Source organism: Pituophis catenifer, unplaced genomic scaffold (assembly GCF_029215685.1).
Source record: "Pituophis catenifer annectens isolate HBS135680 unplaced genomic scaffold, rPitCat1.0.hap2 SCAF_2, whole genome shotgun sequence".
Taxonomy (NCBI): domain Eukaryota; kingdom Metazoa; phylum Chordata; class Lepidosauria; order Squamata; family Colubridae; genus Pituophis; species Pituophis catenifer.
Window position 1 is genome coordinate 199,090,003 of NW_027256882.1, and position 21,453 is coordinate 199,111,455.

The 21,453-nt window shown below is 37.0% G+C and overlaps 1 protein-coding gene across 1 annotated transcript in view; it reads left to right on the plus strand.

Moving 5' to 3' along the window:
* Nucleotides 1–14,933, plus strand: part of PAX5 (paired box 5) — a 239,722-nt gene extending 224,789 nt beyond the window's left edge. The window contains exons 9-10 of the mRNA XM_070935434.1: nucleotides 1,622–1,708; nucleotides 14,857–14,933. Of these exons, the coding sequence (XP_070791535.1) occupies nucleotides 1,622–1,708; nucleotides 14,857–14,933 (164 nt within the window). The remainder of the gene's footprint in view (nucleotides 1–1,621; nucleotides 1,709–14,856) is intronic.
* Nucleotides 14,934–21,453: the final 6,520 nt, after the last annotated feature.

The window sequence follows — 21,453 nt, forward strand, 5'->3', positions numbered from 1 at the left end:
CAGTTGGGCAGCTTATAAATCATATTAAATAAACTCAAACTGGAAATCATCATTTAGACCTACATCTAAATACCACATCTACAGTTTGGGTGCACTTTGCATATCACGTCTACAGTTTGGGTTCACTTTGCATAGAATTGATGTTTAAAATTTCTGTATCAGAATGGTAATATTCTTAGTAATATAGACTGAATTATTGAATTTATTACAACTCATAATTTTATTTGGTGATTTATGCTGTAATGACTATAATGCTTGATATTCAGACAGTAGTAGGTTTCAATTTCAGCCGCTACTGGTTCACTTGTAGGCGTGTACACGCTCGTGCTTGCGCGTGACGCTTCTGCCCATGTGCAGAGATGTCTGGGCGGGTGGGCGGAGCCTCTGGCCGCCGCTACCAGTTTGCCTGATCTGGGGCGAACTGGTAGCAACTCACCACTGTATTCAGCCATACTTAAAGTTTAATAAGGATTCTTAGTCCTTTAAAGTGATACAGTAAGTAATCTATTGATTTTTTTTAAAGCTAATCATAATAGTTGTGGGTGCTCCAACATTGGAAGTTTTTAAGAAGAGATTGGACCAGCCATTTGTCTGAAATGGTTTGGGTTTCCTGCTTGAGCAGGGGTTGGACTAGAAGACCTCCAAGGTCCCTCCCAACTGTTTTTCTATTACATATTAGAGACCTATAACCTTTATGATTTTCTAAATCCCTACTTTATTTAAATTTATTTTATTCTTTTATTTTTTTATGTCTCTTTTTGGAATCTTTAAAATGTATTTTCTTTAAATTGGTTGATAAAAAGAACCCTCCTCCCCAAAAATGTTGTGGATAATGAAAAAAGAATTCAGGCAATTAAGAATCAATGCAGCACAACTGAAACTGAACATGGTTGAATTTGATTCAAAATTACCATCTAAACAGCTCTGTAGAGAAAAACATTTATATTTAGCTTGTTTGAACTTGTTTCTCAGAAAACAGTAAAAAACCCAATGTATTCTGTAAATATCAACAGACACATTGTGACAAAAAAAAAAAAGAAAGCAAAGTTAGTACTAATAGTAATAGGTCCCTTGGTGTAATCCCAAAACATCTAGAGCACCACTTGAACACCACTGGCATCGACAAAATCACTATCAGTCAATTGCAAAAGGCAGCTTTCCTTGGAAAAAGCTTACATTCTGCAATGATCCTCTTACTGCTACCAAGCAACATCCGCCTCTCCCAGGTCTTTGGGAATGATTTGACAGGTGGATAAAAGTGCCAAATCGAGTCTGACCATCTGGCTGACAGTGTGACCAATCACAATCACAATAATTCATTATTTAATCCTGCCTTTTAATTTCAATACTATTAGGAGTATGACAATGATAAAAAGATTTAAAATGTGAAGAACAGTAGCAAGAATAAAGATATAGTAACATGAATAAAGAATCTAAGGACAGTTGCAGCATAAAACCAGCAGCATCCGGATTGTAATAGTAGACAACACGTCACAACCAAGAACTGTCTTTCTTTTCATTTACTGCATTAAGTCATGTGTTAGAATTCAGATGATTTTTTTAACCATCTCTGCTATTTTACTTGATCTTTATTGACACCTTTCCTTTCTCTTTATTTCAGGGAGTGAGTTTTCTGGAAGTCCGTACAGTCACCCACAATATTCAACATACAATGATTCCTGGAGATTTCCTAACCCTGGATTGTTAGGTAAGTTTGTTGTCATACCATTAAAGCCACAGCCTAATCCAAAATTCAGGAGAGCAATAAACTGTCCCCATGTGCCCTGTCCAATGTACTCTTGAGGACCTTATGACCATGCAACAGAATGCAATCCATGCAACCACCACCTAATGCAGTATTGCAGGCTAGCCCCCTGCCCACTGCCAGGAATTTGATCCTGATTGCCTCAAGGTTGACTCAGCCTTCTAGCCTTCCGAGGTTGGTAAAATGAAGATGCAGGTTGTTGGGGGGCAATATGCTAACTCTGTAAACTGCTTAGAGAGGGCTGTAAAGCACTGTGAAGCGGTATATAAGTCTAAGTGCTATTGCACTTATATTTTATATATTTTATATTTTAAATTTTATGTTCTTGTGGCTGTAGTTATATCTATGCATAACATTTTAATAATGATGCTTCTGATGATAATAATAGAACATAGAATCATAGGGCTGGATATAATAATAATTTGCTTTGAAACGTTCTGGAGTGCCTTCTCTATAGCTAAACAGTATATGCAATGTTTAATCACCAAATTACATAGACCAGAACTGATTAATTTACAACCCTTTCACTCTTAAATTTTAACCTGAAGTCTCTTTGTTTTTAGTTGAATTCACTTTCAAGTAATTCTTGTTGTTTAATGTAAATGTGAGAGATAGGAATGGATTTACCACTGGGTATATAATTGCTTTCTTTCAACAATCCATAATTAAGATATTCATATTCTGACATCACAACAAACATCTCAGATGGCATCTGCCAAGGTTTTCTGTGGTTCACTCTCAGTCTGCCATGGTTATTCAAAGATGAAAGGAGTTTGAAAAAGCGATCTCTGTTCCTGCTGTATATAATTGTTTCCCCTTTTGCTTTTGGCACACAGCATACAAAACAGCGCAAAGTCCCGTGTAATAAATTTAGCCATAACTGGCAAGGGTATAAAAGAAATGTAGCCTATGGGAAGTTGAATCCATTCCCATATTACGCCTAACTCTCCCAAGTTATTGGCTTTATTCATGTTATGCCTGCAGGCTTTATTAAGGCTCCACTGTGATTTGGAATTAATTTGAAGAAATGCATTAAAATGTTTGGAAGTGTGAATGCTGAACCTGTCTGCAACTCATTAAAGCAACTGTGTCATTTCCATGAAGGGACAGACCACTGCATGTTTTACTTTTAACTGCATGTTCTAAGCACCTCTTCCAAATCAAATCCAAGACAGTGCATCCCCTTAGTGTTTTCTGGGTAGTTTTCTGGATTCATGTCTCAATTTTTAACTTAATGTAGAAGAAATTATATTACTTTTGCATATGTTTCATCATAGTGCTGGCTGAATATATGCCTCTTTTGATCTTTTGGGATTCAGTAAAGATGATGCTGTTCCAGTAGAAGAGAGCAGCATAATTTATATTTACAAATGAATAGCCTTTCTTCAGGATCTCTTCTTTCCTCTTTAAACTGGTTTCCCTCCCATTTTGTTCTTTATTAGATGTTTAGTATCCAGACACATAGGAGAGATTTTGACGCATGTAATTTTGCAATAAGACAGAATCCAAATGATTCTGGAAAAAAAACCTGCCTTACAGACCCTTGGAAGTCCCTAAGTAACTCACCCTCACCCTCCTTTAATAAGGAGGATAAGCAACATCCATTTTACGCCACTGTCAAAATCTGGCCCAACTTGACCTTACATGTGTGTAGCACATGGTGATTAGAATTCTCCTGCATAATCTATGTGAATGAGGTAAGTAAAATACCAATTAATTGTCACTTCTCTAGCAGAGAGATATTGTGCCTTAGAGACTTTCAGATTTATGGATGGCAAGGTTGTTATGTGTGACCTCTAGCAGAGAAATAATTTTGAATTTTTGTCATTTTTTAAAATTCAGTTTCTTTGTTTTAAGTAATTGAGTCCCTAAGTAATTGATCCACCTAAGATCTACCCATCACATTTCTTGCCCTTAAACAAATCCTTTGGGAGGAATTGATGGGTTATAGCATTCTGTGTCACACTGCTTTTTACAGTACAAAATTGCCATTTACTGTGCTGTAACTAAGGGTCTGGTGTTGCTCACAGCTCAGATCAGAAGCTGTTTTCTAATACTATTTCAGCACATACTCAACTCAAGGCCAACTAGCTTGACATAAAATGGACTATAGCTACTTACAAAAAGCATGAAGGATACCTCTTGGGATTGGTTCCCACAGATACAAGTACTTATTTCCTTGTTTGTTACTTGCTTGTTACTCCTTACTGATCGCCAAGAAGTGTTTCGCTACATATGCAACACAGTGAAATACAGTAGTAGCTTCCTGAGGTGTAGATTAAACTAACTCAATTTGGATCCTAGTATAGCTATCATTTTTATCACCCTAAGCTGTCTGCAAATGGCTAATCTCATAGTCTGTCTCGTGCTAGCAATGAATACAATGAGTACTGTTTATAAGTAACCACAATACGAGTAGTATTTAATTGGATGCAATAATTGAAATACATTCAACAACATATCTTATCTGAACAAATCAGCTTCTCTAGCCAGATATCTTTCATAGATTTCCTTGCCTATATTTTCTGTTCCAGAAATATGAGTGGTTTTTTTTTGGGGGGGGGGGGGGGGGGCTATGTCTGTGCGAATTTACTACATCTATCGCACATTTCCCAGTTTTATTGGAAATGATCAATTTCTGGACAAAAGACAATATAACAAGAAATGTTTAAAACTTTCTCCTAAAACCATCTATTTCATAGGGTCTGATATACAGTATTTCTGAGAGTTAGGGTAGTATATGAAATACAAACCCTAATCGGTTATTAATATTGCAGTTTTTTCTGTGCAGTATTTTGAAGAGCTTTTAAAATTAATTAACTAAAACAACAACACCAAAAGGAATTTTGAATACACAAAATTATAAAAGAAAAAAAAGTTGAACACCCCTAAAAAAGCATACAAGATGCATGCTTTGAATTTACAAACATCAGTTCACTGAAGCCATGATTACTTACAGTTATCCATAATTATCTATTTTGATCCATTCTGTAGATTCTCCTTGTTTTCCTTGCCAGTCAAACTGTCCCCAGTTACATGCAAGACAGCATCTAATGTTGTTGTTAAAGTGGAGAAGGCTGATGCAAGGAAATAAAAGAAGTATCATATTTATAAAACACTTGAGTTTATCACTGTTCAAGCAAGGGAGCTAATGTGCAAGAGTAGGGATTGGATTTAATCAGATTGCTTTTGGGGCTAATATTAGAAAACAATCCCTGTACATACCACTTTGAGTTGTCAAAAATAAGGAAATATATTATTTCAAATTATTATGATATAATATGATAAATTATTATTTACATTGATTTGGGAAAACAATGGTACTCAATACACACTATACAAATATAATACAATTCTCTTCTCTCATGTTCGAAATAGGATGGAAACTGATGGTTTCAAATTTCAATATTTTAAGCTCTTAGGAAAACTTTTCTTGGGTTTTTCTCGGTCTTCAGCTGCAGTTGGATATTGGTTAAGACATACGTTTTTTCTGCATTGGATGTTTGCTAGTAAAGTTTGCTACTTTATTATTGAATGATTTAGGGAAGGCACCTTATAGACATAGTGCAGAAGCTTCAGTATGCAGGTGTCAGGCAAAACGTGTCTTGGAGATTCTCAGTCATCCAGGTCACGGTTGTCCCAAAGATGCTTTTCCAAAAGGCAACTGGACTTTCTTGTTTTTTTTCCTTGAAGAGGTTTCACTTCTCATCTAAGAAGCTTCCTCTTGCTCAAAACTGAAGAAGCTTCTAGGATGAGAAGTGAAAAGTTTTCAAGAAAAAAACCAAGAAAGTCCAGTTGCCTTTTGGAAAAGCACTTTGGGCCAGGTAAAACATGTATTTCTCTTTGGAGGAGGACAAGTGAGGATTTCTTATAACTTCTTTCATGGAAAATGGTTAGGATTAGGGAGCAGAATTCAAACAGTGTCACAAAATGATGTCAATGAACTCCTAGTCCCTGACAGCATAGAGTTGTTAGGATCTAGTGGGAGGAGCTGGATCTGTTCTTATGGCAAAATGCATCCCAGCATAAAAGAAGGGATTGGGAAGGAGAAATTGGGGAGATGAGTATTGCTTAATTTTACAAAAGTACATTCTATAAAGAATTATATGCCAGAAACCTAATCTGTTTTACAAACAGAATATATACTTGCCACCAGAATCTTGTTGGAGGGCTGGAGATATACAAATAAAGTAGACAAATGTATTCAGTTGGTAAAGGAATCTTATTGCTTAGGCCAATTCAAGAATCAGTTTCCAATAGGCTCAGCTTCTGAATCTAGGATCACTCATGATTTTGACTACAGGTAGTCCTTGACTTACAACAGTTAGTTTAGAGATTGTTCAAAATTACAATGGCATTGAAAAAAAATGACTTATGACTGTGTTTATTGTTTGCAACCATTGCATCATCTCCCCCAAAATTCCGATGCTTGACAACTGACTCATGACAGTTGCAGTGTCCTGGGGTCATGTGATCACCTTTTGCAACCTTCTGACAAGCAAAGTCAATGGGGAAGCCAGATTCACTTAACAACCATGTTACTAACTTAACAACTGTAGTGATTGACTTAACAACTGTGGCAAGAAAGGTGGTTAAACAGAGGAAAACACATTTAACAAAAATTTGTCTCATACAGCAACAGAAATGCGGGGGTCAATTGTGGTCGTAAGTCAAGGACTACCTGTATATTCAGAAGAGGAACCATTTTGCCCTTATTCTAGCTTGTACTTTTTTAGGTAGAGTAGGATAAAGGACCAGCAATAATTTGAATAGGGCATGGATTGAATGCAGCTATTGTCCAAGTGAACAACCTGGAGAGACCATCAATGAGTTTCTAGGTGGTTTTGAGATCAGGAATTGAAGAAATTGGCAAATCAGGAATAAATTACAAAACAAACAAAAAAAGAGATGGAGGAATAGAAATGGTGGGGTGGAAGTAGACTAAAATATCTTTTCCTAGTTCATATGAATAATGATTTCTGCTCATTTTTATTTTACCATAAGCAAGAAAGATGTAATCAATGTTATATATCAAGTAATAAGAATAATATAAAGAAAAACAAATCAGGACAAATATTTTAAAAGTTGTTTGCAATCTTCGTTAACAATGATTATTGATTAAAGAATTCAATTTCATTTAATTTTTTTTATTAAATGTCTTTCTTTAACAAGATAAATTTTAGTGCAAATGTTATAGTAATATATCTTTTGTTTTCTGATCATCCTTGCTATACCAACAATTTGTGACCTTTTCCATTATGAGGCATTCTGCTTTTCCTTTCCTAAGGAACATTTGTTCTATAGCTTAGAGGTACTTTAATAGATCTTTCTATGTTCCAATCAGTTTTTCAGTTTTATGATAGATTCTAACAACACAGTTTATTTCCCAGCCTGCATAAAACCTATAGTAAGCTGAGGAATGGATCAAACCAAGCAATCAGAATTTTGAGATGGATTTGTTTTTCACACTATTTGAAATTTCATCTGATGAGCACATTAATTATAAGAAAATCTAAAGATGACATAAATCATTGTACCGATGCCAGTAATCTTGGCCTAGGAGGTTTTTTTTTCTTTTTCTTTTTGGCAATATTCAGGTACTGCAGTAACTTATCATAATGGTATATGAGCGCCTTCCTGTGGTTTCTTAAATGACCTGACTGACATCTGCCATGTGTCATAACTTAGAGGCTCATACCCTTTAGATTCCAGTAAAGCGAGACTCAGTTGACACTGCCTCTCGTAGGACTTCTGCTGTAACTTTGTTGGATATAATCACATCTATTGTTCATAGACAAGGTAATGAATGTAGCTTAAAAATATGCTGTTACTGAAACCATATAGGTCTTTTAGATTCCCCCCCCACTTTCTGTGCTTTGTTTCCTCTGTACAGTACACGCTCTCCTCCGTAAGAAGAGGCAAAGAGTGAGAGAATACATCACTTTAGTGTTTTCTTATTTCTAGCTTGTGTAATTGAACACTGACACAATGTTCATTTATAAATCTTTATGAAAACTGTGTTTGGAGCTCAAGCATTGAAGTCGTAATGGCTGCCCTAGTTTGTATGAACACACATACTTGCAACCCCAAGAGGTTTCAGCCACTGAAGCCTAGCGAGCTTACATGTTTAAAGTCTACTTAATACAAACATGTTAAAAGTGGATAATAGCAACCCAGTCTAATGAAGAAAAATGATTCAATTTCATGCTGGTTTGTTGTAATAACTTCTTTAACATTTTAACTCATTACTCTCGACTTGATGTTGATCATAGCGGATCTCATTTGATGCACTGTTCTCTCTTCTGTGCTGATGTGATTTGTGCACATTGTGAATTGTAAGTAAGGCTGACAGGGCTCCATTTTGGCTACACCTGAGCTATAGATATATTTATAGAGAGAGTTGTTGTTATAGAGGACAGTGTCATGAGGCTGACAATATTGGCATGATTTCATATGAGGTGAAAAGGTATGGAATCAGTCAGTTAGGATTAGAATCAGTACTTCTAAGGGCTTCTATGAAAGGATTAGGGAACAAGTAGAAGTCAGAAATGACTGTGTCAAGAAATAAATTGATGATAATATGAATTGGAAAGGAAAAATGACAGAAGAAAGGACAAATTTATTCTAGAGGAGAGTGTAATGACAGGGCAAAAGAGTGAATGTTTTGGAATGTGATGTTTTCATTTTTCACTTTAAATACAGACCTTTTTGATTTCAGCACAGAAATGTGAATGGGGGAAAAAGTCCAACTCAGCAGATATATAAAATGCTGCCAGGGAGCTACAGAGAAAAATTATACATTAACAGCCAGATTATTTTAAAAGCATCATGAAGTAAAAATGGATCAGGTCAGCTTGAAGAAGAAGAAGAAAAAAGTTGTAAACTCTTGAAGGAAGTTCTACTTTTTAAAACCAAGTTTTTAATATGGTCAATATAATTAGATCTTTAATAGTTTTCTTTCTTTGTTTACTATAGGGTTTTGTCTAGAGCCGTGATGGCGAACCTATGGCACGCGTGCCACAGGTGGCACGCAGAGCCATATCTGTGGGCACGCGAGCGTTGCCTTAGCTCAGCTCCAGTGCCCATGTGTGCACCAGCCAGCTGGTTTTTAGGCCTTCCGGTCCCACTGGAAGTCAGGAAACAGGACGTTTCCAGGTTCTGGAGGCCCTTGGGGGCGGGGAAGGCTATTTTTGCCCTCCCCAGGCTCCAAGAAAGCCTCTGGAGCCTGGGGAGAGCAAAAAACGGGCCTATAGGCCCACCTGTAACCTTTTTGCCATCATGTGCCAAAAGTGGGAGGGAGCATGGGGGGGTTTGCTTGTGCATGCACAGGGGGCATTGAATTATGGGTGTGGGCACATGTGTGTGCGACCCCCCCCCCCCGGCAACCTCCCCACTTTTGGCACGTGACGACAAAAAGGTTAGCCATCACTGGTCTAGAGTAATTTGTGTAATATGGATTCATATGAATAATTATGAGTATAGAAGCTGACGGAATCAAGTAGGAAGGCAAAAGTTAGATACAATCAAATATATTCTAGTGATTGGGGAAATATCTATGTATTTCTGAGAATTGGTTTACCATTGTGCATTTGATCTGTTATCAGTTGATGACCTTCCATTGAATATGAATATTGTTTTAGTTTAAAAATTGGAGAATGGAAATTGAATTATTCTCGGATGATTACTCTATTATGTTCTTTGATTAATGAGTGAATGTGTAAACTCAATACATGATGGACAGTGCATTGGAAAATTGCATACCACAGGGAATGCACAGATTTCCCTGCAGTTGCATAGCACCAGGCTTTTGTTGTTGCCCTCACAAAAGTTGAGAGCCAGTTTGGTGCAGCGGTTAAGGCATCCGTTCTGGTCCTGAGTTCTAATCTTGCCTTAGGCACAAAGCCAGCGTGAGACCAGTCACTCTCTCTCAGCCCTAGAAAGGAGGCAATGGCAAGCTACTTCTTAAAAACCTTGCCAAGAAAACTTGTCCAGGCAGTTGCCAGGAATCAAAAGCAAACACAAAGGCCTGCATGCATACACAGAAAAACAGTTGGGAGTTACATATGTGGAACATTAATTAGTAAATTTGATTTCCCCACTCTGCGTGCAGAGTAGGATTCTTTGCAGTTCCGGAATTCAGAAGCAATTCTTCCATGTCCACAATGACCTCTCCTTAGTAGTTGATAGAAGATCACCATGGACTCTGTAAATTTAATAATATCATTTGGCAAATGCTCATTTTTAAAAACAATCTTGCTTTCTTTTTTCTTGCAGTCAGTACAATTTGGGGATACACCCATTAGATTAGTTAGATAGTGGCAGCAGCAGCAATAGCACCCAATACATTGCAGTAGGTAATCTGAGGGTTTTCCTACTTGTATCTAATTACAGCACAAATATCTTTTTTCTCCCTTGTCCTCATGGACATTGCCTTTTTCTTCTTTCCAGGTATCAGTGGCATAGGTTTAAGTCATCCTTAACTATACAGGTGCTAAGATAATGTTTTCCCTGTTATTCAAACAATCTTCCAGAGCAGTCTGGAGTAGTGCAAAGGCTGTTGTTTACTGTCCATTGAAGGAATGGATTGGAAACAAATGCAGTAAAGATCAGCAGCAGAAACACCAAATTCCATTGCACTATTGTTTTTTGCTGAGTTAAGAATAAATGCAATAAGTCTGCAGAGATTCTCAGTCATCCAGGTCATGGTTGTCCCAAAGGTGCTTTTTCAAGAGGCAACTGGATTTTCTTGTTTTTTCTTTGGAAGATGTTTCGCTTATCATGCAAGAAGCTTCTTCAGGTCTGACAGGATAGTGGGGAATGGAAAGATTTATATTCCTTGCAGACAACTGGTCATTTGCATCCTTTTAGAGGGTCCTTGAAGCACTAGGAGATTTATCTTTGTCCTCAGGGTGCTCCTGGTTCCTGTAGTCTACCATTTTTCCTCTGGAAATCCATTCCTACTCCCACACCATTCAAAGGGTGTTCATCCCAAATTGTATAGTTAAAAGTCTGTAGAGATTCTCAGTCATCCATGACCTGCTAACCATGACCTGGTTTTCACTTTCATGTTTTTTTCCAACTTCCCAGTCTAGGGCCAGAAGAGAATGACTGGCTCACTCAGTCAGGTTTTAAGGGAGGACTAAAATTTGGTCTTCTTTCTCCTAGTCCAACATGTTAATCCCCTTTACCACACTGACTCTTTCATATATGCACATGTGCTAAGAATAAGCAACCAATCTCAATGCAATTGTTAAATGGATGAAATTAGAGAGCATTAGTAATAAAAACTTACAATGCATTTTTAAATTTAAGTTGCTATAGGAACCGTGTTGCTCGCCCTGCAGCAACAATAGCAAGGTTATTCTATTGCCGTATGGCTCCCTATCCCAACGTTATCTTAAACCATCTTTCGTAATCCCTCATTCAGCATAAGCCAATTACAGGGGCTGCAATTCAACTCATCTGGGAAGCACTTGGTTAAGGCTGCTATTGTATTGGTTGCTAAGATTACAGCTATCTAAACAAGCCTCAAAATATGAGTTAAGATCCGTTTATTACAGAATTCTCTCCTTGCCCTTGTTGTATCAAGAAAGACATCTAAGGAAAGCCAAGCTATCCCCTTCCCCCTTCCTCCTCCATCTTCCCAAAATACCAGTTGGCTCTCTTGAAACAGGATGTAGAAAACCTTTTTCATCAATATTGTGCAATACTGCTAGTCTATTTTCACATGCTCATCTGTTTGAAATATTGGCCCCTTACACATGTCTTGAACTTTGTGACTTCTTCATGATATCTGTCACTACTCTATTGATTTCTCCCTGTTTCTTCTCCTTTAATGCTGTCAGCAGCGTTTTCTATGACAGGAATGGTTTTGCTGTTAGGAATTTCATTACTTTTCCAGCATGGAGAAGGTGTATACAATTTTATGTGAAAACAAGGCTTTGAAAGAGTTTGAGTGGGTTTTTTTTTTTTTAAAAAAGAATTTAATACACTGTATGATCTATCTCGGGTGTGGATTATCTGTTCCCGAAAAACAGTTTGTAGTTCAAAGAGGTACAACCTAGGTAAGGCTGCAATTTGACAAGGAGATGTTATGTTTGAATTTTATCTCACAGTAAAATCTCATTGTATGTGGAAAAAGGAATGTAAGGGTTCTACTAAAACTTCCTCAGATACTATTTTCATAAATAGAAACATCTTAATTCTTCTTTCCTGGCTCCTAAGTTCTGTCCTGAACGAAGGAAATGAGTACAAATAAATGGGGACAGTAGGACAGGGACGCTTATGCATGCCCCCTTTAAGGACCTCTTAGGAATGTGGTGAGGTCCATGGTAGACAGTTGAAGGTTGAAGCTGTGAGGGTTTGAGGATGTAACAACGGAGTCGGGTAGAGCATTCCAGGCGTTGACTACTCTGTTGCTGAAGTCATATTTTCTGCAATCGAGTTTGGAGCAGTTGAGTTTGTATCAATTGTTTGCCCATGTATTATTGAGGTTGAAGCTGAAGAAATCATTGATAGGTAAGACGTTGTAGCAGACAATTTTGTGTACTATGCTTAGATCAGACTGCAGGCGCAGCAGTTCAAGATTGTCCAAGGCCAAAATTTCAAGCATGGTGGCATAAGGGATTCTATTGTGATTAGAGGACTGGAGTACTCTTCTCATGAAATATCTCTGGACCCACTGAATCGTATTAACGTCTGATATACAGTGTGGATTCCAGGCAGATGAGCTGTATTTGAGAATTGGTTTTGAGAATTTTAGCCCTGGATTTTCTGTTTTTTACATGCCAACATTAGCAAAATAGCCATTTTGACACATGCAAAATACCCATAATGGAAGAGTGGATCATGAAAAAGATTTGCAGAAATGGCTAAATGGCTTGTTTGAATAGGGAAAGAGCAATAAGTACTTTTATAAAGAAACCTGGGAACTCTTTTTGGACTTTTTTTTTTTTTGGCTGAAAATTGATTTACTGGATTTACTGATTGAAAGGGCTGTATACAGAAGAAGGAAATCATGTAATTTGGGATTGTGTTATCTAAAGAAACAATACATTTTACTTCATCCAAATAAGAGATGAGAGTTTGCAAATATCACAGCACACTCAGATAATTTATGGTGGATTTTAGGAATTTGATACACCATAACATTTTCAAATGGTCATTTTAGCATCTGATGGACCTGAAGAAGCTTCTCAGATGAAAAGCGAAGCATTTTCAAAGGGAAAAAAAATGAGAAAGTTCAATTGCCTTTTGAAAAGCATCTTTGGGACATCTTATATGACCATTACCAATATTTTCCAATTCTTCTATTCCAATATCTTAGACCTGGTACTCTGTGCACATATATGTTAACCAGTATTTTTTGTAGCCCATACCTTTCTGGACATTACATTCAATTCTTCATTCTTGAAAGTCTACAATTTTATCAGTAGACCAAGTAACAAAATTTAATGCCTTAACATAAGGCATTGCGATCTTTCCATCACCATAGAATCTATAAGGCCGTATAGCAGCAACTAGAGTTGGAGAACATGCTGTATCCATGGGTCTTTCCAAGCTACTGTACTGGATTCCTCCAATTTGCTATTCTAGGTCATGACAAAGTCACGTCAGTCAAGGGATTCCATTCTTTCCCAAATTCATTCAAGTTTACTTATCATGATATACCTCTTCCCAGTTGGTGAGCACACTTCCATGGAATGACTACAAGAGGGGCAGAGTCTCCAATGGAGCAAATGGAACATGAACATGAATATGAAGGAATTCCTTGGGGTTTGGAAGGCTTTGTAGATCTCCATTTCTCCTCCCCTTTCATAAGACATTCTTACAGGAAATGTAGTTAACTTATCCATCAGCTATAATCTCATAGTTAGCCTCTGGTTGCCCAAAAAAACAAGGTGAACTTGTAATCTATCTATATATTCAAAGGAACCTACACTGCTCAAAAAAATAAAGGGAACACAAGCAGAAGACATCCGAGATCTGAATGAATGAAATAGCCTTATTAAATACTTTGTTCATTACATACAGTAGTTTTGTGTTCCCTTTAGTTGTTTGAGCAGTGTATAAACTACTGTATGTAAAGAACAAAGTATTTAATAAGGCTATTTCATTCATTCAGATCTCGGATGTCTTCTGCTTGTGTTCCCTTTATTTTTTTGAGCAGTATATATATACCTTAAAGTATATCTGTCCTTACATAATGCCATATTTTGTTTGTAAAGTCAAATAAAGTAACAACTTTACTTAGAAAGCATCATTTTAAGGTATGGAAACAAGTATATTTTTGTTTAGACCAGTAGTTTTCAACCTGTGGTTTGTAGACCCCCAGGAGTCTGTGATCTAATCATGGAGGTCCACAAAGGCTTGAAGAAATTTTATGATTTAAATCTTGAGTTAAGCCTTGGGAGTCTATGGCCATGGTCCATAGCCACAAAAGTTATTTAAAAGGGGTCTGTGATGAAGAAAAGGTTGAGAACCACTGATTTAGACAATACCAAAGGGAAATGATTTAAAATACTGGTCTAAGTTTGTCTTTATTCTGTTGGATAATTAAAGTATCTTTGAAACTGAGACATCCTATCTGGACATGTAAGTAAATCAAAAAAATATTTCTAAATGTGTATGGTTTGAAGAAGGAGACATTACTGCCTCATAATTTTAGTTGCATGGGTTTAAGATCCAACATGGTGGCCCTAGTGGAGTAGACACTTGCCTCCCACTCGGAAGGTTGAGACTTCAATCTTAGGTAGTAGCAAATGTTTCTCATCTAGGGCACAAAGAAAAAATATTTGCTGTGAACTTCTCATAGGTGTCAGGAAGGGCATCTGACCAATAAATGCTCAGCTCCATCTGGTCACTTTACCCCGAATAGGGAATATAGGGTCATAAAAAAAATATTGCATGGGTTCTCTATAGTAATCTGGTATGATGCAACTAAGATGCCCCTCTACTGTGTAAGACTTGTTAAACTTACTATCTCATTTTAAGGGTCTGCATAAGACCCAGTGAAGGGTCTTCAATTTCATTTGCTTGATAGAAATTACATATGTAACATGTTTACACAATGCTATCTTTCCTTGTTGTAGGTTCTCCTTACTATTACAGTGCTGCAGCCCGTGGAGCCGCGCCCCCAGCAGCTGCTGCTGCTTATGATCGTCACTGACAAAACAAACCAAGAAGCACATTCACCACATCACGTCAGACGACACCACTGGAATCATCTAGAGTGCAACTACTGAAATCAAGCTATAAGGAACGATAAGAGAAATTGTCCAACCAACCCACGCAATGATTAGAATATTATTATTTCAGCTAGGTGAACAGCTTATTACTTCACTGTTTTTAATTAATGGACTTTTTAGAGATCTTCATTGAATTTTCCATTAAAAAAAACAGGGCAAACAAAGAATTAGTTATGCTCACCTTTCCTGCAGTTTGTGAAATGCAGTAGCCACGTCTAACATGCGGTCTTCTTGCTTTGGACTGACAAGCTATATCTAGTTCCTTTAGCCATGTTGGGGAATAGGAACGTTTCTAATGTTGAACAATTCCCTATGGGGTATCTCTTTAATGTGTGCATTGTAATACAACATGTAGTTCCAGCTTGGACAGCACGAATTGGGTCTTAATTCAGTGAGTGGGCATTAAAGACAAAAGAAAAACAAATGTTCTACTCAAACAGCAAAGCACCAATGTAAATAACTTATTTGTGTTACTATAGAGTGGTTTAGCATAAGTCAAATACATGGAACAAAGATGATCTTAAAATACATTGGAAAAATGTGTTCTGATAATGGTGCACTGATTCTAAAACTTCAGTAAGCTTTAAAACAACTCTAAACCAGGTTAACATTAACTGGCCATTTCTGGGGCTGATGTTCTTTCTAGAAAAGCTATTCTGACAGTCAGGTGAGCATTTGGTAATGAAACTATGAGCCTATTACCACCGTTTTAACTGTTGAATATTATGTTTATTTTTAATCGCAAACAATGATATGGTTTTTGACTTTAAGTTCATCTCACTATAAAAGAAGAAATTCCAAATGACCAAAATCTTATATACAGTGGTACTTTGGTACTTGACTGCTTCAAAACTCATCAAATTTGGTACTCAATGCATTTTGAGTCAAAAATGTTGTCCCAGTATATTTGTTGTTTGTTTGGTACCTAATGTGCTGTGATGGAAAAGGGGGACAGCCATGGAGAATGGACAGGAAGTTGGCCATGCCAAGAAAGTCGCTGCAAAATGAAGAGGGGGATGGCCACATAGGGTGGACAGGAAGTCAGCAGTGCTGGGAAGTTCTTTTCGGCTGAATCAAAGGGTCATGTGATAAGTCACGTGGTTTTTTGGGGACTTGTCATTTTAAGTTTTTGTCATGCTTCCTGGAACCAATTAATGATGAATACCAAAGTACCACTGTACATGGGAAAGAAACGCTTATACACAATGAAGTAAAGTTATTATCTCCCAAGGTAGAATTTGGGGGGGGGGGGGTTTCTTCAAAAAGAATAATTTGAGTTTCTCAAATCTTAATAAAGTAGTTTTCATACAGTTTCAAGATGAGAGGTTGACAAAGGTCAGGGTTATATCATGACATGAGCTATTTATAAGAAAAATTTCAAGACTCTCCTAAAGTTCCTCAGCTGTAACTGACATAATTTTACTAAGAATAATTTAAGTGTATTAATAGTGTGGTTTTTCAACCTGGGATAAAAAGAAAGGATTAGTATTTCTATGCTTTAACATTTTTCCCTATGGTATATACACTCCTCTATGTATAGAATGAAGTTTATAAATGTTAGGGGAAAGATTGACTTCAATTATTTATATTGCCATAACATTCTCTTCACTCCAAGAACTACTCATTTTATCAATTTTTTTTTTTTTTAAATCTTATGACCAGTGATGATCTAGTTCAGGGGTGTCAAACTTGTGGCCCGTGGGCCGGATGCATCACGCGCTGGCCACGCCCAACCCCGGTTTAGCAAAGGGGGGAAAGTTGTGATACATCATGTGACAACAATGTGACGCCGCGAGTTTGACACCCCTGATCTAGTTGAACAAAAGGATATGCTTGGAAGAAGTTCTCTTTTCTTATACAAAATCAGTAGAACAGAAGCTGAGTAATGATATCAGAGATTTCACAGACCTACCCAAATCGATCTCCTGCATAGGAAGAATACTCTTTAAGTCTTGTTTGGTTTTTATGTCAAGAGATAATTCAACGATGAGTGCTTTTTATAGTACTTCTCAGGTATAGGGGGAAAAATCTTGTGCTCTGCTTTAAATTTTTTTGGATAAAATTATATGCATGACAGGGAACTCCAAATCTAAGAATGCTCAGATGAGTGGGACACTTTAAAATGCAGTTCATATGAAATTATCTTTATACTTTGCCTGTCTACTGTATTTTGCATTCTGGGTTTTTTTAAGCCAAAATGCATTTATTTATATGTCCCTTTCAAATCAGATATTTCCATCACAGGTCATTGGATGGTTCAAAGAACCCCAAGGATCTTTTTTTGCATATTTAATTCAAAGAAATGATTGAATAATCTTATTTCAGATAATATGAGAGACCATAATTTAAGATTGGCTTTTTCCCACTTAGTGCCCTCCAATTGGTCTGAGCAACATATTTTTTGCTTAATATACCCAAAGGGCACCAGTTTGGGAGTCTAAGATTTAAATTATAGGAAATAGGAAATTATAGGAATATGGACTTGAGTCAATATAAATTGCAAAGATAACCAGCATATTAATTTAAGACCCTCCTCCAAGGTTCATAGAAGAGTTGCAAAACCAGATAAAAGGGATTTCCAGATGCCAGTTAATCAATAAATAGAGGCATCAACAAAAATCATTCCTTATTAATGAAAAATACCTTCCATCTGGCCAACAAATGAGTTAATGAGTGTTCATCACATTAAACATGTTCTTAGCTTTTGCTTTTTTTTTAATTTAAAAAAAATTGCCATCTCATGTAGAACATGAAAACCTTAGCTGTTGTTTTTTTAGCGTCAAGTTTTATGTGGATACTAAATAGATGACTGACAACCAACTAATTCAAACTGCATAACCAGCAAGGAATCATTACGAAGTTACCTGTAGAATATGTATGTTATTTGAAGCTGTAAGAAAACAGTTTTCTGATCACTATTTACTGGGTCTTTCTCTGGAAGCCTATAAATAAATGAGACTTGCACAAAATAAATTCCTGGTTAGTTGCGGCCATCCTGAGGCGGCGTCATTCTCCTTTGTGCAGGCGGAATAACTCCTATTTCACCCATAAACTATTGATTTCCATTCTAAAAAGATTGCTCTCCTGCTCAGTTTTGATGTACAGGTAGTCCTCGATCTACGACCACAATTGACCCCAAAATTTATGTTGCGAAGTGAGATATTTGTTAAGTGAGTTTTGCCCCATTTTATGACCTTTCCTGTTGCACTTGTTAAGTGAATCACTGCAGTTGTTAAGTTAGTAACATGGCCGATAAGTGAATGGCACTTTTTTCAGTGCCATTGTAACTTTGAATGGTCACTAAATGAATTATTGTAAGTTGAGGACTACCTGTATGGGTATGACCTTGGGAGATAGGAGGTAGAAGCACAGCCTAAAAAAACTTAATTCTAAAGGTAACTCAGCCTACAAAGAAGAAAAGGTGTATGGGATGTATCTGAGAAAGGATCTTCCTAGTTTTCCGGAGAGTAAATGTAAAACAGGTGAGAAATTCTTTCAGACTAGCAAGATTCTGTTACTATAGCTTTACAATAAAGGTAATGTTAGTTCTCATGGTTTGTGCTTCTTGTCCGGACCAGATCAAAGAACTGACAATATGTCCATAAAATCTTGTTGATCCTTTCCTAGCAGAGCTAAATCATAAATATGAAGACAGAGGGAAAAGTTGTTATTCATTGGAAAATGTAGAGCAAATGTTTTAACATAAAGCTGGAGTGACCAAGTACATTTTTTTTTAACTAAAAGTCTTTAGTCTTTTCAACAAGTGAAATAAAAAACAATATTGTCTAATCCCACTAATCCCTAATTTTTAACCATGGACAAAGAGTAAAAGATTCCTGGGTTAGACACTATCCTAATGCTATCCTCTCCTCTTTAATGCCGAACCAATTCAAGTCCCTGCAGAAAACATCTCTGAAAATCACCCAAGAATAGCTCCCCCACCAACGTTTTAATTTCTGAAATAGAGCTTCAGATAGTTCTCTTCTGTGACAAGGCTCCTATAATATTTGATAATATTAAACCATTGCATCTCCATTACTACTACAGAGTGTGTATGTGACTAGGAAACAAAGGATCTAAGAAACATTAATGCATTTTGTACTTAAGCAAGCAATTTTCAACAGCTTGCACAATGAAATGATGACATCTAACAAAGCCTGGTGAATCAGGAACAGCCACAAGCAGATAGCTCTTGAAAACTGAGGCTCTGCTTCACCTGGTATATTGCATGCATGTGATACAGAAAAGTAGAGAACACATCTTGTAAGTTGCAGTCTTGGTCAACTGACATATCATTGATGTGATTTATAGAGGCAACTTACTGTGGTTCACACGCTGAGCCCTACCTTTATATTATTTTCAGGGAGGTTTTTTGGGTATTACCTGAATAAGCTTTTACTTTCTTGGTCATCATACACACACTCTTGTATAAATATTCAATAATGTGTGTCCCTATGTATGCATATATGTAGTACACAGATATTGATTATTCATGCAGGGTATGAATAGGAGAGAAGCTCATGAAGATGGTGAAGAGAATATCATAAATAGAAAAAAAAACCCCATGCCTCCTCTGCATTCCATTCTACTTTACAATTCCTGAATGCTCCATATGTCGGGAAAGTATCTATTCTTATGCTAATCGGTCAAATAATGACTATTGGAAGTGTTGACATGATGTCACCATTCTTCTGTCCCACACATTTCAGAAGCTGCTTTTAGGCAACGTCATTATTTTATGATGATTCATCTGCGACCAGTTAGTCACATCAAATGATGACAAGAGATCCATCACTATATTTAAGGCTAATTGGCCATTCACTTATCTGGGAATCTTCAAAACACAGTAGAGTAGAAAGGATATGCATTTAGTGAAATAGATGGTAGAACATCAAGCAAGAATGAACCTGACTTATTGGATTCCTCTTTTTTTTTTGAAAGAGAGAAAGGAAAACATTAGGAATTTGATGTTATCTATGTATACAGATAAAGTGAGAGAGAAAACATGACATCCATGTGATAAGTAGTGCATATACTCATTGTCCACACAGTAAATAAGGGTGTTGAATCTCCTCCTACTAAGTTTACTATTCTGTAAACACAAACAAACTGGGACTAGTGTAAAATAACTCTCCTGCAGGGATAAATTGAAGAAAGGAGTTGTGCCAACTTGTAGGGATGAGAAAGCAAAAAACATAGAGACAGAATTAATTCAGAAGTACAAATGGGAGGAAAGATAATTCTCTTGACACCCCTTTTTTCTTTAAGAAAGGGAAAGTCCTCCTAGTAATCATTCCCACCCCCAAACAGAACAGGAGATGGAGTCTTTTCTTAATACGAGTTTTACTACTGCTTCTGTTCTAGCAGAACTAGAGAGTCCACCAATTATCCATCCACATAGAATACCACTCTCTGCCTTTCAGCTTTCCCCAGACATGGAAGGATTGAATAGGAAGTAGGCAACTTGCCCTCTCCCCAAAAAACCTTCTCTCCTACTCTTGAATAAAGCTTCATTTTAGTCTGTAACCATCTCCTTGATATGAGAAGTCACCCCAGATATTACACAGCTATGCTTTCATCAGAGGTTCAGCTGAGCTCCACCTGGGAGATGAGACAAACATGGCTGTTGTTGCCTAGGCAGGACTTCAAGATTCAGATCATGAGAAAGGCAAAATCTGAACTAGCCTCTTCCAGTGTTAAAAAAAACCTAGGGAATTTTTTTTCATCCATGTGTTTTTAAGAGCGCCATCCTCATTACTCTGTTGCAGTAAAAACCCTGGCAGTCAAGGGGAAAAAATCATGGTATAAATTTCCACAAACCAAACCACAATATTCTGCTAGATTTTTCATGACCCAATATTGTTGGTTGTTTAGTTCTGTACTCCTATCTGTACAGTAGTTTAATGTGTATCAATGGAAAATCCAGAAAATGTGCCTAAATGGGGTTTTAATACAAGTCCCACAGCCTCTGCCTTAACAATGTGATGGTGAAAACAATCCTTTAAAAATTTTAGCCACACAATGCTCTTCCACTGCTACTGGGTAAAAGATAATGTCCTAAACACAGACTACTACTAAACACAGGACTACACAGCTAATAAAAGGAAAAAGTAGTAGCGTAGAGTTCTAGTCCCCCAAGCACTTACTCTGAGATTTTTTCTCTCCAGCTTTAACTGGGAAGTGCATGGTTTGATGATGACAGTAAGCATTTCTATCTGTTAAATCCTGATCGGTCGCTCTCAAAAGATTTGGAGGTGTGACTCTCTTTTGATAAGCCCTAAAAAGAGTGGATGCTTATCTGAAGCATCTCCAGTTCTTTTGAGGTTTAATATTCCCAATGTTTTTCTGGACCTTAAAGCTTCTTCCAGTGGAGCAAGATTAATTATAAGGGGAAGGATCATGTCTTTGCCATGTTTTGAATAGTTATAACTAATTTAAGGT